Source organism: Manis javanica, chromosome 5 (assembly GCF_040802235.1).
Source record: "Manis javanica isolate MJ-LG chromosome 5, MJ_LKY, whole genome shotgun sequence".
Taxonomy (NCBI): domain Eukaryota; kingdom Metazoa; phylum Chordata; class Mammalia; order Pholidota; family Manidae; genus Manis; species Manis javanica.
In genome coordinates this window covers 38,242,164-38,261,429 of record NC_133160.1, presented here as the reverse complement: position 1 = coordinate 38,261,429, position 19,266 = coordinate 38,242,164, and the positions used below count along the sequence as shown (strand labels likewise).

At 37.2% G+C, this 19,266-nt stretch overlaps 1 protein-coding gene across 5 annotated transcripts in view; it reads right to left on the bottom strand.

The window, feature by feature from the left end:
- Positions 1-19,266, bottom strand: part of SPTLC3 (serine palmitoyltransferase long chain base subunit 3) — a 140,896-nt gene that overhangs the window by 63,014 nt on the left and 58,616 nt on the right. For all 5 annotated transcript variants that reach the window (XM_073236942.1, XM_037022511.2, XM_037022512.2 and 2 more), the window contains one exon: positions 1,831-1,955. In XM_073236942.1, coding sequence (XP_073093043.1) covers positions 1,831-1,955 — 125 coding nt within the window. The remainder of the gene's footprint in view (positions 1-1,830; positions 1,956-19,266) is intronic.

Sequence of the window (19,266 nt, the reverse complement as noted above, 5' to 3'; positions counted from 1 at the left end):
ATATGGATAAAATCCTGTAGAGCAATTCATTGATGGAGATATGGATTTCTTTAAGGGATTACATCTTTAGTCATTTGCATATAGTTTTCAGCAGAGAAGGTCATTCAAGACCTTAAGTAAGTACCAGTTAGCATCTTCTAAATGACTGATGTTTGATAGGAAAATGGATACACTTTTGGGTTGGTTGTGGACTTGCTAGGGCTCTTCAGCTCCATACTGGATTATTTGGAACTGTTCTGGTGTACTTCTGGAAGACAGGGGTCTTTCTGCAGGACATTGCAAGCCTGTGCTTTCTGATTCTCATTCCCCTCTGTATTGACATCCTTGTAGGCAGAAGCATTACTGCTTTAAAGTTAGAAACTTGGCATTTGGAAAAAAAGTAGGAATGGCAATTCAGTCTGAGGGAAGTAGAAAAGGTCAATTTGATTGGCTGATTGTAAATGATGTTTGTAAAATTATTTTTCCTTTTTTTATTTAAAAATTTCTAAATTATGAGATTGCCCAAGCATACCAAAAATGCAGAAAGTGTGGTGGCCATTTGTCTTTCATGGCCACCCAGAATCTTTGAGTTCTTCTTTGTATTTTGGAAACTTCACACATGACATGTTTGAAGTTTTTGAGGCAAAAGCCAGTGAAATTCCCATATCTCCATACTCTAGACATGTGTTTGTGTATATTTACCATTTTTTTCATGAGTGTTTGAGAGTCACTTATAAACCTTGTGGTATCTCACCTCTAAATTATTAAGCATATGAAGAGCAAGGATATTCTCTTACAAAATCATAGTGCAGTTGTCACATCCAAGAATTTCAACACTTACATAATACTCTCATGTAAGATACAGTTCAAGTTCATAGTTCCCCAACTGTCCTAATAATGTCATACAAGTGTTTTTTATAGATGTTTTCTTTCCTTCTATTTTTTAAATGCAGAATCCAATCAAAGAGCATACATTGCATTTAGCTGTCATCAGATTTTTCTAAACATAAATCTGATTATGGTACTAGCTTACCTAAAGTTAACCAACCAACTCCGTATTTTTCTCAGGAAGACTTTCAAACACTCTAGCATGATTTACACTATCAGGCTCTTAGCAGTTTGGTGCCTGCCTATGTCTCTGATCTCTTCATCCACTAACTCTATATTTCAGTTCTTCCAAACCTCAGTGCCTTACATACGCTGCTCCCCCTGCCTTATCTTAAGGAAGTTAACATTGACCTCAACAGATAAGTAACAGATTCAATTCTCATGTCACCCACTTTGCAAAGGCATCCTAGCCTTTCTCAGGAAGGGCTTGGGGGCATCTCATCTCTTTTGTCCTTCCTCATGTAGGTGCATGCCTTTTCTATAGTATTCATCCTATTTAATTCAGTGTATGGTTTTCCCCACTAGACTGAAACTACATAAATTGTTCATCTTTGTATGCCCTATATCTTGCCTTCTTTGAGGACATAGTAGTGATTTATTGAATTAATAAATGAATGAATGACACGAACAAAATACTTTGCTCAAATAAATGCTCAGTGTTTGCTACATTGTAATGGGAACTTGGGTACCTAAAAACTTAATTGATTTTGCTAAATCATCCTCAAAGATGCAATTGACCCATATCTAGGGCTTTATTTCCATAGCTAGAATGTCATGATGAAGAGATTTGACAGACTAAGCTGGTACATTTATATTCAAAAGGCTGGACATCCAATCAGCATTTTCTGAAAGAAAAAAAAAAAGGATCTTCTCAGCTATACTTCTACTCTAACAAAGGATCTTCCCTGAGCTATAATTCCCAGGAATACTACAGCAGAAGATAATTATGTTAACAATTCTCACCTTTCCAACGAGTGCAGGGATATTCATGGAGTTAGTTGCGAATCCCATCCCAAAGACCATAGCTGCTTCTACATTCAGGAACTTAGCCACAAGGCTCTCCAACTCTTTATGCTTATCCAAGGTTCCTGCACATGAAATGATAGGATGAGTGGGTCTTCTCAACAAGTTCAGGATTGAAGACTCAAATGCCAGTTCACACCCACCACCAAAAGGCATGTATAAGAGCATGCATGGCAGCTGTACCTATGAAAGCTGTGGGATCTTAAGAAACAACCCAAATGTCCATCTACTGTAGGACAGGTAACATGTTGTGGGGCACTTATCCTGTGGTATTCCACACAGCAATGAGAAAGAACAAACTACTGCTCTACACAACAAAATGAAAAACATCTCACAAATGTGTGGTTGAGTGAAAGAAGTCAGACCTTCACACAGGCTGTAGGAGACCATTTACACATAGAAACTTTACAAACAGACAAAATTAACCTAGTGTTCAATGTTAGGATAGTGGTTAGTTTTTTTGGGAACATGAGGAAAGCTTTGAGTTCTGTAAATATTTTGTTTCTAGGCACTGGTTACATGGGTATGTTTGTTTGTGAAAATCCCCTGAGCTGTATGCTTATGACTGGTACAAATTTATATATAAATAATTTATAATGCAATAAAATGTACAAAAGATAACACAATTTCTCTCTTTTCTCACCCCACATTTCACAATTAATTAAAAGCTCATTCAGAGGTTCCCACATTTAAATGTGAAAAGATCCCATGGCTTTCATAGATACTAGTAAACTTAGTTATCATATATTGAACCTTTGAAATGTGCTGGATTCCAAAACCAACTATTCAGGTTATCTCATCTCATGTTAAGAGCCAAATAATGCAGGTGACATTATTTTACAGATAAGAAAGCTGAAGTGTAAAGAGGTCACAGATAAAATGCAACAGAAATAATCTAGTCTAACTCCAAAGTTCATGTTTTTACCACTCTATGGCCTTTTCTGTGCTTACCCTCTGACCTGCTTCTCATATATATAACCCCTCATGCCTTACTGGAAGTAAATGTTTGTGATCCCCATAGTTTTCTGTTTGCCATCGCTCTAACTGCTAGATCTGCCCTTATCATGGTAACTGAAAGGAAAGGAGCGACACATAGCAGCAATTCACCGGAGAGTTCCGCTTTATTAGGGAAAGGTGCTGGATTATATAGGAAGGGGCATGAATTGATTGAGGTGTCACTTCTACGGGGCTGGTGGCTGTTGGCTAGGTGCTGGGATTGGGAGGGGGGCGAGAGGTGACTGGGCTTCAGGTGGCGCCGGCGGGAACTGAGGACCCCGAAGAGAAGTCGGAAGTTTGCCATCTTACTGGTGGGGACCCTTCAGTAACCATTAGTGATACATGGTTGATGCAATGGAGGAACTGAGTTTCAGAATTTAATTAATTTTATTTAATTTAAATTTTAAAACTGAAGCACTATAAAATATTTTCCACTAAGCACAACCTCATTATTTTGGCAGGATCATACTCTACTCACGTCCCTCCTGAGCTGAGATGTGCTGTAAGGGTAAAATGTACACCACAATGTAAAACAGCAATAAAGTAATGTATTTTTTTATATTGATCACACACATTTAAATGAGAATATTTTATATATTATCAAACAAAATTTATTATGAAAGTTACACTTATTATTTATTAACTTATTTTAATGTGGCCCCTTGAAAATTTTAAATTACAGTGTCTTGCATGATATTTTTATTGGAAAGTATACTTAACAGAACAGAAAAATGTGTAAGTGGAGGGATGCTTTAATTTGTATCCATTGAACACAGGAGAGGATTTAACTCAGATTTAAGTTAAAGGAAGATTGTCCTTGTCTCCATATTGGGTATCCAGATAGTGGCCCTCTTCTGGAGTTCCAGTGGTCAGGTGGAAATTACTTACAAGAGTAATTTTCAAATATAACAACTTGTATTCCCTGATTTCTCACAGCTGGGTTATGAGCTGTGAGTGGTTCTGCATTTAGGGGCTTAACTTCATTTGTAGAAAACATAGTCCTCACTTGTAACCCCCATTATATAAAATAATGCAATTTCTCTGTTGAGTTCATAAGTCAAATTTCATAAGCCAAGGTGAGAGATTCCTAGGATGGCTGGACATTTTCTACCTAAGGAAGCCATGATTTTCAAAGTTAGACTGGGCTGGTCTGGGGTGGGGTGGGGTTTGTTAAGGAAAAATAAAAAGTATGGCTTGTTTGCATCAAGTGCCACTTTCCTCCTCCTGCTTTTGACTTTGGAGAAATAAAAATGAAGGAAGACCTCGGGGAAATGAAGTTACTGGAAACCAAACTAGCTTGCTTTCTGCAGACTTTCAGGCCAGACTGCGCCTGAGCAGAGATGCCTGAGTCATACCACGTTGCAATTGATGGTCTGTTCTTGAATAGTTCCAGTGATTATACTCAGCATTTGTCTTCGCTATATAAATATGGGCATTTTCTTAATCAGAAGAAAGCATGGCTTTAGTCTTAATGGAGGGTGCAAATAAATCCACAATCATTTTTAGTTCTCTTTCTCTCTATGACTTCAGTCTTTTCCCTAGTCTCTGTAGGTCAATAACAGCCGCCAATTGGCTAGTGGACAATGAATCTCCGAATTGCTGTATTTTGCATATATTGACATGTTCTCATTCTGAAGGTTTATTTATTCGGTGGGATACTGAAAACATGCTTTGTAAATAAAAGAATAAATACAAGCTGGATGTATTTTATTCTTTCAGCAGGATTTTCCTGTGCCAAGCTATTGGGGTTTCCACAGTCAGTCACATCAATAAAAATCATATTTGGGGTAAAGTACCAATATGTGTTTATGGACTGTATACTTCTACTGTATTTTGTATTAACATAAACTGGCTCATACTGTTCAGTCAGAATATAAAGATTACTGGCCTTCATATTGACACTGATTAATAGTAATATCTCCTTTCTTCCTTTTTATCTCTATACATATGACATATATAATTTATATCAAGTATAAACATACATATATGTGTAATTTTTTGTGAACTATGTAATAAATTTCAATCATCCTACCCCATTTAGCCCTGAATTTTTCAATGTGTATTTCCCCAAAGTAAGGAATATTTTTATGTAACCACAGTAGTATTAAAATTACTGCAATACCGTTACCTACTCTACAGAGCTAGTTCATATTTGATTCTCTCACTTTTAAAACCCACCTCTAAAATCAAGAGGTGGGAGGAATAAGTGGATTGAAGCAACTTAGAAGTGTCCACTAATGTACATGATTATTTAATTTAATCATCATACCTAAACACACACACACATGCTCTCTCTCTCTCTCAGCTATACGATAGGCACCCTAGTCTTTATTTTATCAATGAGGAAATACAGAAGTGATGTTAGAGGAGCTAATAAGTGCAGGTAGACTGATATAGATGGTCTCTGGTGTTCTACCATTGTGCAAAGAGGTCTTCAGTGGGACGTGGGAACTGGTGTCTAGTCTTTACTTCTCAACCTACTGATTGCATCAACATTGATGGGCAGGCTTCATGTATCTCATCTCATGGTGTTTGTGTGGGTAGAGGGTCAGTGATAGATGATCTATCTACATATTCTGAAATTCTATGAATTTCAGCTTTGTTCAATCATCCCAGGTATGATTTTGCTAGCAAGTATTATACAAAACTTATTAGCCTATCTTGTTGAATTGTTTCGCTTGCTTCACTTTGTTGAACACACAGGACCAAATTCTACGTTTGCAGAAATATCCCTGCTAGTTGAAATGTGGCTGTACTATAATTTCTATCACTGTCAAGAGAAGGGCAATTACCTTGTCAGAACTATGACAGGTATTAGGAAATTGCTGAAAGGCTTTCAGAAACTAAGAATACTTTCATTTTCCTGCTCCCAAACAATTCCTCTGAGGACTCCCCTTCCCTTTTAAATACTCTTTCCGGAAAATAAAGAAGCCTGAGAGAAATGCAATGAAATCTTATTAATCAGAATTTATGATAATTTGGTCTGAGATGAACTGGCACTATTTATGAAGACAGATTTTGTTGTGTAAATTAAAGTAAAACGAATGGAGGTGGGGATGTTTGTTGCCTATTTAATTGAATCCACTGTTTATAGCATTGATTTGCATAAAATCATGATAATTAAAATTATATATATATATTTTTAAAGAAAGTAAGATCTCTACTTGGTAACAGTTACATAGAAACTATTTGATACCCTAAGAGCTTGAAGGCCATATGCTGATATTTATATGACATATATTTTAATTTAGACATTTTGCAAATTCAGGCTGGCCCCTTCTTCAATGGGTTAAGTTAGTGAGACTGCATGTTTCCCTGGGTCTATATACAAAGGCTTAAGAAGTAACAGAAGAGCCTTAAAAATTTGAATTAAATGATATCAGAGAACTTGTCAGGAAGATAAAAAGGGAGATAAATGTCCTATATAATGATTAAGGACAATATTCTCTAACAGAGAAATAGAAATTGCATCAAATTTGTACGTTGCAACTAGCATGAAAATAACATCTGAAACTTGAGATTGGAGAATTTCCTATTATATCCAGTAGCATTGATTCCTAAGTCATATGTCCCTTCTGAGGTTTTTAAGATGAAATATTTGAAGACCACTTCTAGAAATTGAAATTGAAATTTTTTTTTCACTTAAAAAAATTTTTTTTATCATTAATCTACAATTACATGAAGAACATTATGTTTACTAGGCTCCCCCCTTCACCAAGTACCCCTCCACACCCCATTACAGTCACTGTCCATCAGCCTAGTAAGATGCTGTAGAATCACTACTTGTCTTCTCTGTGTTGCACAGCCCTCCCTGTGCCCCCCACCTCACATTATACATGCTAATCGTAATGCTCCCTTTCTTTTTCCCTGCCCTTATCCCTCCCTTCCCACCCATCCTCACCAGTCCCTTTCACTTTGGTAACTGTTAGTCCATTCCTGGGTTCTGTGATTCAGCTGCTGTTTTGTTCCTTCAGTTTTTCTTTGATTTTATATTCCATATATGAGTGAAATCATTTGATACTTGTCTTTCTCCATGTGGCTTATTTCACCAAGCATAATACCCTCTAGCTCCATCCATGTTGTTGCAAATAGTAGGATTTGTTTTTCTTCTTATGGCTGAATAATATTCCACTGTGTATATGTACCACATCTTGTTTATACATTCATCTACTGATGGACACTTAGGTTGCTTCCATTTCTTGGCTATTGTAAATAGTGCTGCAATAAACATAGGGGTGCATCTGTCTTTTTCAAACTGGGCTGTTGCATTCTTAGGGCAAATTTCTAGAAGTGAAATTCCTGGGTCAAATGGTATGTCTATTTTGAGCTTTTTGAGGAACTTCCATACTGCTTTCCACAATGGTTGAACCAATTTACATTCCCACCAGCAGTGTAGGAGGGTTCCCCTTTCTCCACAACCTTGCCAACATTTGTTGTTGTTTGTCTTTTGGATGGTAGCCATCCTTACTGGTGTGAGGTGATATCTCATTGTGGTTTTAATTTGAATTTCTCTGGTGACTAGCGATGTGGAGCATCTTTTCATGTGCCTGTTGGCCATCTGAATTTCTTCTTTGGAGAACTGTCTGTTCAGCTCCTCTGCCCATTTTTAAATTGGATTATTTGCTTTTTGTTTGTTGATGTACGTGAGCTCATTATATATTGTGGATAGCAACCCTGTATCAGATCTGTCATTTATGAATATATTCTCCCATACTGTAGGGTACCTTTTTGTTCTTTTGATGGTGTCCTTTGCTGTACAGAAGCTTTTCAGCTTGATATAGTCCCACTTGTTCATTTTTGCTTTTGTTTCCCTTGCCCAGGGAGGTATGTTGATGAAGAGGTCACTCATGTTTATGTCTAAGACATTTTTGCCTATGTTTTTTTCTAGGAGTTTTATGGTTTCATGACTTACATTCAGGTCTTTGATGATCCATTTCGAATTTACTTTTGTGTATGGGGTTAGACAGTGATCCAGTTTCATTCTCTTACATGTAGCTGTCCAGCTTTGCCAGCACCATCTGTTGAAGAGACTGTCATTTCCCCATTGTATGTCCATGGCTCCATAATCATATATTAATTGACCATATATGTTTGGGTTAATGTCTGGAGTCTCTATTCTGTTCCATTGGTCTGTGGCTCTGTTCTTGTGTCAGTACCAAATTGTCTTGATTACTGTGGCTTTGTAGTAGAGCTTGAAGTTGGGGAGCGAGATCCTCCCCAATTTATTCTTCCTTCTCAGGATTGCTTTGGCTATTCAGGGTCTTTGGTGTTTCCGTATGAATTTTTGAACTATTTGTTCCAGTTCATTGAAGAATGTTGTTGGTAATTTGATAGGGATTGCATCAAATCTGTATATTGCTTTGGGCAAGATGGCCATTTTGATGATATTACTTCTTCCTAGCCAAGAGCATGGGATGAGTTTCCATTTGCTAGTGTCCTCTTTAATTTCTCTTAAGAGTATCTTAAAGATTTCAGGGTATAGTTCTTTCACTTCCTTGGTTAGGTTTATTCCTAGGCATTTTATTCTTTTTGATGCAAATGTGAATGGAATTGTTTTCCTGATTTCTCTTTCTATTAGTTCATTGTTAGTGTATAGGAAAGTCACAGATTTCTGTGTTAATTTTGTGTCCTGCAATTTTTCTGTATTCCAGTACCAGTTCTAGTAGCTTTGGAGTGGAGTCTTTAGGGATTTTTATGTACAATATCGTGTCATCTGCAAATAGTGACAGTTTGACTTCTTCTTTACCAGTCTGGATTCCTTGTATTTCTTTGTTATGTCTAATTGCCGTGGCTAGGACCTTCAGTACTATGTTAAATAGCAGTGGTGAGAGTGGGCATCCCTGTCTTGTTCCCGATCTCAGAGGAAAAGCTTTTAGCTTCTTGCTCTACAGTATGATGTTGGCTGTGGGCTTATCATATATGGCCTTTATTATGTTGAGGTACTTGCCCTGCACACCCATTTTGCTGAGAGTTTTTATGATGAATGGATGTTGAATTTTGTCGAATGCTTTTTCAGCATCTATGGAGATGATCATGTGGTTTTTGTCTTTCTTTTTGTTTATGTGGTGGATGATGTTGATGGATTTTCGAATGTTGTACCATCCTTGCATCCCTGGGATGAATCCTACTTGGTCATGGTTTATGATCCTTTCGATGTATTTTTGAATTCGGTTTGCTAATATTTTGTTGAGTACTTTTACATCTACGTACATCAGGGATATTGGTCTGTAATTTTCTTTTTTGGTGGGGTCTTTGCCTGGTTTTGGTATTAGGGTGATGTTGGCTTCATAGAATGAGTTTGGGAGTATTCCCTCCTCTTCTATTTTTTTGAAAACTTTAAGGAGAATGGGTATTGTGTCTTCTCTGTATGTCTGACAAAATTCTGAGGTAAATCCATCTGGCCCGGGGGTTTTGTTCCTGGGTAGTTTTTTGATTACCACTTCAATTTCTTTGCTGGTAATTGGTTTGTTTAGATTTTGTGTTTCTTCCTTGGTCAGTCTTGGAAGGTTGTATTTTTCTAGTAAGTTGTCCATTTCTTCTAGGTTTTCCAGCTTGTTAGCAGATAGGTTTTCATAGTATTCTCTAATAATTCTTTGTATTTCCATGGGGTCCGTCATGATTTTTCCCTTCTCATTTCTGATTCTGTTGATGTGTGTTGATTCTCTTTTTCTCTTAAATAAGTCTGGCTAGAAGCTTATGTATTTTGTTTATTTTTTCAATGAACCAGCTCTTGGTTTCATTGATTTTCTCTAGTGTTTTATTCTTCTCAACTTTATTTATTTCTTCTCTGATCTTTATTATGTCCCTCCTTCTGCTGACTTTGGGCCTCATTTGTTCTTCTTTTTCCAATTTCAGTAATTGTGACATTAGACTATTCATTTGGGATTTTTCTTCCTTCCTTAAATATGCCTGGATTGCTATATACTTTCCTCTTAAGACTGCTTTTGCTGCGTCCCACAGAAATTGGGGCTTTGTATTGTTGTTGTCATTTGTTTTCATATATTGCTTGATCTCTATTTTAATTTGGTCATTGATCCATTGATTATTTAAGAGCAAGTTGTTAAGCCTCCATGTGTTTGTGGGCCTTTTTTGCTTTCTTTGTACAATTTAGTTCTAGTTTTTTTCCTCTGTGTTCTGAAAAGTTGGTTGGTAGAATTTCAATCTTTTTGAATTTACTGAGGCTCTTTTTGTGGCCTAGTATGTGGTCTATTCTGGAGAATGTTCCATGTGTACTTGAGAAGAATGTGTATCCTGTTGCTTTTGGATGTAGAGTTCTCTAGATGTCTATTAGGTCCATCTGTTCTAGTGTGTTGTTCAGTGCCTCTGTGTCCTTACTTATTTTCTGTCTGGTGGATCTGTCCTTTGGAGTGAGTGGTATGTTGAAGTCTCCTAAAATGAATGCATTGCATTCTATTTCCTCCTTTAGTTCTGTTAGTATTTGTTTCACATATGTTGGTGCTCCTGTGTTGGGTGCATATATATTTATAATGGTTATATCCTCTTGCTGGACTGAGCCCTTTATCATTGTGTAATGTCCTTCTTTATCTCTTGTTACTTTCTTTGTTTTGAAGTCTATTTTGTCTGATACAAGTACCGCAACACCTGCTTTTTTCTCCCTATTGTTTGCATGAAATATCTTTTTCCATCCCTTGACTTTTAGTCTGTGTGTGTCTTAGGGTTTGAGGTGAGTCTCTTATAAGCAATGTATAGATGGGTCTTACTTTTTTATCCATTCTATTACTCTGTGTCTTTTGATTGGTGCAATCAGTCCATTTACATTTAGGGTGATTATTGATAGATATGTACTTATTGCCATTGCAGGCTTTAGATTCGTGGTTACCAAAGGTTCAAGGTTAGCTTCTTTAATTTCTTACTGCCTAACTTAACTCACTTATTGAGCTATTATAGACAGTGTCTGGTGATTCTTTATTTCTCTCTCTTCTTACTCCTCCTCCTCCATTCTTTATATGTTGGGTGTTTTTTTCTGTGCTCTTTTGTGTTTCCTTTAACTGCTTTTGTGGGTAGTTGATTTTATTTTTTGCCTTTAGTTAGTAGTTGGTTGGTCTGCTTTCTTTGCTATGATTTTATTTTCTCTGGTGACATCTGTTCAGCCTTAGGAGTGTTCCATCTAGAATAGTCCCTCTGAAATACCCTGTAGAGGGGGTTGTGGGAGGCAAGTTCCCTCAACTTTTGCTTGTATAGGAATTGTTTAATCCCTCCTTCATATTTAAATGATAATAGTGCAGTATACAGTATTCTTGGTTCAAGTCCTTTCTGTTTCATTGCATTAAATATATCATGCCATTCTCTTCTGGCCTGTAAGGTTTCTGTTGAGAAGTCTGATGATAGCCTGATGGGTTTTTCTTTGTAGGTGACCTTTTTCCTCTCTCTAGCTGCCTTTAAAACTCTGTCTTTGTCCTTGATCTTTGCCATTTTAATTATTATGTGTCTTGGTGTTGTCCTCCTTGGGTCTCTTCTGTTGGGAGTTCTGTGTACTTCCATGGTCTGAATGATTATTTCCTCCCCCAGTTTGGGAATGTTTTCAGCGATTATTTCTTCAAATATACTTTCTATCCCTTTTTATCTCTCTTCTTCTGGTACCCCTATAATGCGGATATTGCTCCTTTTTGTTTGGTCACACAGTTCTCTTAATATTGTTTCATTCCTGGAGATCCTTTTCTCTCTCTCTGCATCAGCTTCTATGTGTTCCTGTTCTCTGGTTTCTATTCCATCAATGGCCTCTTGCATCTTATCCATTCTGCTTATAAATCCTTCCATAGATTGTTTTATTTCTGTAGACTCCCTCCCTACTTTGTCTGTTAGCTCTTGTATTTTTCTCTGCAGCTCTATCAGCATGGTTATGACCTTTATTTTGAATTCTTTTTCAGGGAGAATTCCCTGAAATTCCTTAGGTCTATCTCCCCACATTCCTTCTCAGGGGGGGATGTCTGGGTTAGTCTGGTCTGTATCAAATTCTTCTGCCTTTTCTTGGTGATAGAGGTAGTTGTGGGAAGCTGGCCGATGTGTCGGCTGGGAGGTCTTCCCTTCTTGCTGGTTTGTGGCCTTCCTCTCCTGGGAGAACAGCGACCCCTGGCAGCTTGTGCTGGGCAGCTGCATGCAGACGTAGTTTCTAATTCTTGCCTGGCTGCTGTGAAAGAAGCTCTGCCCTGCTGCTGTGTGCGTGGCCAGCCTCAGGCTGCTGCTCTACTATGGTGGAGCAGCATTGGAAGGGAAATGGGCGGGAGGCTGTTTATTGTTGTGATGGGCCTCCGAGCTGCACTGCCGCCCAGAGGGTTTGGGTGCCCAGAGTTCCCCTGGATTCCCAGCTGCTCAGCTAAGTGTCCCGGGATGCTTCCGTCCAGCTGTGGAGTCCCTGTCCCTTTAAGTCATTCAAAAAGCACTCGCTTTTCTTTGTCCCAGGGGCACCAGTTGCGGGGACCCACTCGCAGGTTTTACTGTCTCGTTTCCCTAGTATCCAGCACCCCACGCACTGTGTGTCTGTCCTCCAGTGCGGATGGCTAGGGCTGGCTATTTAGCAGTCTTGGGCTCCCTCTCCCTCCCCACTCCGACTCCTCTCCTCCCACCAGGGAGCTGGGGTGAGGGGCGCTCGGGTCCCTCCAGGCCACGGCTTGTATGTTACCCCTTTCGTGAGGTGCTGGGTTCTTGCCAGGTGTGGATGTAGACTGAATGTTGTTCTGTATCTTCTGGTCTCTCTTTTAGGGATCATTGTATTTGTTGTATTTTCAAAAATATATATGGTTTTTGGAGGAGATTTCCACTGCCCTACTCACGCCACCATCTTGGCTCCTGAGTGCAATTGTAATTTGCATGAATGCCTTCAACTAGGCAGTTGTTTGGTATGCATACCATTCAGTTTCCTTGATGAGATGAATCAAGCACAAGGCTTGTCTTCTCAAAGGAAGAAAATTCTGTAAGTAGAGATGAGCTTTCCTAGGCACAGAATTGGTCTGTGGCATTCCATGAATTTGTTTCCTTAGAAGTGAACTTCTTGCTAGCAGCTGCAGGATGAAATAAGGGCAGCACAAAGGGCTTATAGAGCAAATTACTCAAATAATATACTGTTACTGCTCATTGTTCTTACCCATCCAGTGCTCAGGGAAAGAGAGACCAAGAAATGACACACCTTTGTAAAATAAAAGTAGGGGAGGGGGCTCAATAGATGGTGTTGGAGAAACTGAACAGCTAGATGAAAGAGAATGAAATTAGATCACTGTCTTACACTATACAGAAAAGTAAACTCTAAATGGATTAAAAACCTAAATGTGAAGCACGAGACATTAAAATTCTTAGATGAAAACATAGGCAAGAGTCTCATGAACATCAGCATGAGACATTTCTTTCTGAATATTTCTCCCTGGGCAAGGGAAACAAAAGCAAAAATAAACAAGTGGGAGTACATCAAACTAAGAAACTTCTGCACAGCAAAGGAAACCCTCAACAAAACAAAATGGCAACCTACTGTATGGGAGAGTATGTTTGCAAATGATACATCCAAGAAGAGGTTAATGTCTAAAATATTTAAAGAACTCATATGACAGCACCAAAAAAAAAGAAAATGATCCAATTAATGAATGAGCAGAGGACCTCAATAGACATTTATCCAAAGAAGACACACAGACAACCAACAGACACATGAAAAGATATTCCACATCACTAATTACCAGGCAAATGCAAATCAAAACTATAATGAGGTAGGTACCTACCTCACACCAGTCAGAATCGCTACTATCCAAGAGACAAAAAAAAAGTGTTGGTGAGAATGTAGAGAAAAGGGAACCCTCCTACACTGTTGGTAGGAATGTAAGTTGGTCCAGCCACTGTATGGAGGTTTCTCAAAAAACTAAAAATAGAAATACTGTATGACCTAGCAATGCTACCTTTGCGAATTTACTGAAGAAAACAAAATCACTAATTTGAAAAGATATATATATACCCCTATGTTCATTGTAGCATTATTTACAAAAGCAAAGATATGGAAGCAACCAATAAATGAATGGATAAAGAAGAAGTACATATATGCAATGGAATATTACTCAGACATTAAAATGAAGGAAATCCTGCTATTTGTGACAACATGGATGGACCTAGAGGGTATCATTCTAAGTGAAATAAACCAGACAGAAAGAAAAATATCATGATTTCATTTATATGGTGAATCTAAAAAGCAAAACAAGCAAATAAAAGAAAGAGACCCACAACTAGAGACAGCAGACTCTTGGTTACCATGTGGGGTGTTTGGGGGATGAATGAAATAGGTAAAGGGGATCAAAATGTACAAACCGTGAATTGTAAAATAAGTTAATCATAGGAATGGAAGTACAACGTAGAGAGTATAACCAATAATAGTGTAATATCTTGATATGGTAATAGGGGGACTACACTTATTGTGGCAAGCATCTAGTAATGTATGTAATTATATACTGTGTTGTACATCTGAAATCAATATAATATTCTATATCAACTTTACTCCAATTAAAAAATAAATTAAATTAAAGTTAAATAAACATTTTAACAAGTTGTGGGGGAGGGAAAAAAAGAAAACAAAAGTCTCTTTCTTGTTTTCCTGACTTTAACTGTTCCTGAATTTGGAAATTGGGATGGTGTGTGTCAGGATACACACACAGATCAAACCAACTTGCTTCATTGATTTCCTGGGGTGTCTCTTACATACTTTCCAGCTTTTATTTATAGGCCTTCTTCCATGCATATGTAGGGACCACTTCATGAAAAGGAAAAGACCATTTCATTTTGGAAGGTTTTTTGACTAATTTGGTCAAGGAGGTCAGCCTTGCTAGTTAGTTTCCAGTGATTCCCGAAGTGTGGTCGCTGGAGCATCATCATGAACATCACACAGGGACTGACTCATTATAAATGCAAAACCCTGGATCCTATTCTAGACAGACTGAACCAGAAAGTCTGTAGATGGTGTCGACAACCTGTGTTTTCCCAAGCTCTGTAGGTGATTCTGATGTGAGCCAAAGTTTGAGAACAACTGGTTTAAGCTAAAAATAATCCACCTACCCCCTCCACTAGACTGGAAAATTTGGTCTGTCTGATTCAGTGGCAATGCCTTGGAAGTGTCAGAACTGTTTTCATGAGATCGTCCCCTCATTTTAGGCTTCTGTTGTCTTTTAGAACATAATTAACCCAAGAACTATGAGATCATAGTGGAAAAATTAGAAAATACTACAAAATGAAATACAACCACCTTTATCAATGCAGGTATTCATGTAAAAGAGATTCTAAAAATGGACTTATTATATACATAATGTTCTATAGCTTGTTTCTTTCTCATAACAATGTATTTTCTATTGTGCAGAAGAGAAAATGGAGGACTAGGAAGGTGTGTAACTGACTTCAGGCTCTAGCCAGTTGAAAGGAAGAACTAGGCTTTAAACCTGAGCAACCTTGTCCCAGAGCCTTTGCTCTCAACCATGGTGCTAAGCAACTACATTATAATGTCACATGGCTAAGTAGTATTATGTTAAAAAAAAATCTACCAAGTATATTTAATCAATTTCCTATTGCTTAAAACTCACTTATTTCCCCAAATTTTAGTATTATTAAACACAGTGCAATGATTATTCTCAATTACATATTTTTGAACACTTATTCAAATTTTTTAAGGCAAAATTTCTCAAAATGGAATTGCTGAGTTAAAGGGCTTGCTGTTGATCCATTTTCAAATTGTCCTCCAATTTACTCTATCAGTAGTATAAAACGGTGCTCTCTTCATGACTCCTTTGAAACTATGCAATATTATTATTTGTTGATTTCTGCCAGTTAGGTTAAAAATAGTAATTATGTGTCTTAATCGTTCTCTGATTATTAATGAGGCAGAGTATTTTCTACAGGGCTAATCAGCCACTTATATTCCTTTTTTTTCTCTTAATTGCTAATTTGCATACTGGATCTACCTTTTAACGTAAAATTCTTATTAAACTATAACATACGTATAGAAAAGGAAACAAATCATAGGAAACAAACAACAGAAGAGCTCTATGAAGTTCATCAAATAAACCCACACATATGATTGCATCAAGATAAAAAATTATGAGTAGAACCCCATTCTGGTCACATCCACTTCCCCTTGAAGGTAACCACTACCTTATACATTCTCAGCATGAGTGATATTGCCCCCAAAGGGTTGAAAATTGGCTTTTGGTTGGGGGGATATATTGTTCTATTTATGTATAAAGCAGAGACATCTAAGTAGACATACACAGTATATCTGTGGTATCAGAATGTCATAGGCAGGGATGAGAATGAAAAAAGGCTGACACACATCACACTCTCCTGATGGCAGTTTTGCCTGTGCGGAACTTTGTCAAAATCTTGGCCCACTTCTTAAATTGGGATGTTCTTTTTTCTTTCATTTTGTAAGTGTCTATGCATGTTAAGGGTATTTATGTTTTGTCATATATATGGGGAATAACTTAGTTTTGTTTTCTGACTTGAACTTTGTTCACGTTTTTCTGTAGGGAAGTTTGGTGAATTTTGTTCGATCTTTTCCCTTAAGGTTTTGGGGAGCGTGTTGTTTGGTTGTCTGGAGTGTGACACAGTGTACTACTGTCTGGATCAGGCTTGAGAAGTCTGAAAGGCAAACACTGTGGCTAGCTGTTGGGTTGGAAGCAGACTGCCCTCCCTCGAATAGGAAGAAGTGTGTTTCTCTTGGACCAGGGGGGCCTGTGTTGCACAGAATTAGCATGAAAGTCACTTAATATGGATCCCCCCCAAGAAGTGGGTTTTCTGCTTTCTTTTCCACTGGAAAAGGTGGGAGGTCATTTTAGAATGTTGAACTGAGGGGCGATCGTAAGTGACAAGCTAGAAAAAAGGCTGGAGTAGTCTGATGTTTGTGTCTTCCCAAATTCATGTGTTGAAAACTGCATGTCTGAAGCGGTGATGTTAGGAGGTGGGCCCTTTGAGAGGTGATTAGGTCATGAGGACACAGCCCTCATAAATAGGATTAGTGCCCTTATAGAAGAGGCCCCAGAGAGCTAGCCCTTCCCTTTTGCCAGGGGAGGATACAATGAGAAGTTTGCAACACAGACGAGGGCCCTCACCTGACCATACTACTGCCCTGATCTTGGAGTTGCAGCATCCAGAATTGTGAGAAAGAGACTTCTGTCGTTTATAAGCCACCCAGCCTATGGTATTTTGATATGGCGGCCTGAGCTAAGAGGCATTGCTCACAACGGAGGAACTACAGTCTGATGCACACAAGCGCATTTTGTATTTGAATTGTCTGACTAGTTTTATTGTTCATTTGTTCATTCATTCACCAATTCAGATACTTGTTCAATTTCAACTTTATTATATGGTTGTTTCTGGTGGTGCTTCTTGTTTGTACATTTCAATCTCAAAGGCATTTGCAATTTACCTAAGTGTCATGTGTGAGATAGGAATCTAACTCATTTCCTTATATGATCAGCACATTATCACTACATTAATTATGATATAATCAATCCTTTTCCAACTGATTTGAAATATTGATTGTCCTTATTAAATACAAATAAGTGTGCCAAGTTGTGTCTGTCTGTAAATTTTCAGTTTAGATCCCACCCCAATTCTGTCCATTAATGTCATTGAGATTGTGTCAATTTACATATTCATTTGAGGAAGTATTCATAGAATTACAATACTGAGTCATTCCCTTCAAGAGTGTGTTATCTGTTGTTTTCAAGTCTTCTTTTGAATCTTTTATGAAAGTTTTATGTTTTTGTTCAGATAGGTTCTAAATATTTTTGATATTTTTGCTCAGATTTATTAATTACACCACTTTTTCTTATATATCTTCTTACTGATTGTTCTTGACTTCATGAATTTCAAAATTTGCTCTTTATTGAATGTAGGTATTTATTGAATTCCTTATTGAATATTTATTATTCCTAATGAGTTTTGATTATTTAAATATTTAAATGGAAGAAAGTGGATTAAAATTCTGACCGTTCTGCTCAGCTCCCTCTCATCTCTGTGAAGACCCCATGAGTAGTCCCTCCAGAAGTCCTCTTTGCTCCTCACAGACCACAGCTTGAACAATCAGATCATCTGCAAACAATGGTTAGTTTACCTCTTCTTTTATTATATGTGCACTTACTCTGTTACATGGTAGTCATTCAATAAATATTTGTTGACTTAAAGAATGAAAACTGAATCAGTTACATGGTCTAGTACTTTCAAAGGAAACATGGTGGTAAAAATAAAAACACATCTTTTCCTTTTTCTTGATTTTAAAATGCAAGCTTCACCACAAAGTGCAGTGAAGTTTCTTTGTTTGAAGTAGATATTTTTAATTCTCTACAGGAGTCTCCCATTTTTATTCTATTAAAAGTTTTATGAGGAATGGATACTTGATCTTATAAATACTTCAGCAACATCTATCAAGGTAAGCACATGTTTAATTTTTGGATATTCTGATGTTATAAATTATCTTATTACTGAATTTTCCTTATAATCCCTAAATAGAACTACTTGATCATGGGGTCCTGTTATTTGAATGCGCAGTTGGTTTGACAATGTCAATTTTTTTATAACTTTTTTCCTGAAGTAATAATGCCTTATAATTTTCCTTTTATTAAATATTCTTTGTCAGGTTTGGGGATCAGGGTCATGCTAGCTCAGTGGTTGTTAACTCTGGCTGTTCACCAGAATCACTTCAAGTGACTTATAAAAATACAGATGGCTCCACCCAATGGAAATGACTGTTCTCTAATTCATAAGTTTATGTTTTACTTTTGAGAATTCAGTGCTTTTGCTTTTCTTTTATTCGTAACTGCTTATTTATTGGTTGCTTAGTTTATGAGCGTCAGTCTTTCTTCTCTAGTAAAGTAAGAATACGTATTTTCCTCAGAGTGCACAAATAGCTGGATCCTATGGTGATCTCATAATCATTAATTTCTAAATAGGATGCAACTGTAATTTTATGTCCTTTTTGATTCAAGAGTCTCTTAGAAGAGGTTTTTAAAATCTTCAAATTGTTTTTTTAAAATGGTTTGTTTCTAATTCTGTTACTAACTTTTAGCCTTCACTGTGATCCAAGGATGTGACCTATGTAGATTCCAATTTTTGAAATTTAATGAGATTTTCTTTATGGCATAATATAGACTAAATTGTGAAAATCTGTTAACTACTTAAAAAGATGAAGTAATATTGGTAATAATGTTTTAAGGCTCAGTATTCAATATGTAAATATTAAACTCAACAGTTACACAGTTAATATCCTCTATGCCTCTATTGATTGTTTGTTATTTTTGCCTTCTTTATTTTTCAAGGACTGGGAAGTACTTTATGGTCTCCTATCACCATTTCATTTAATTTGTGTCACATGATTTTCAAAGCCTCCTATAACTCATAATCCTG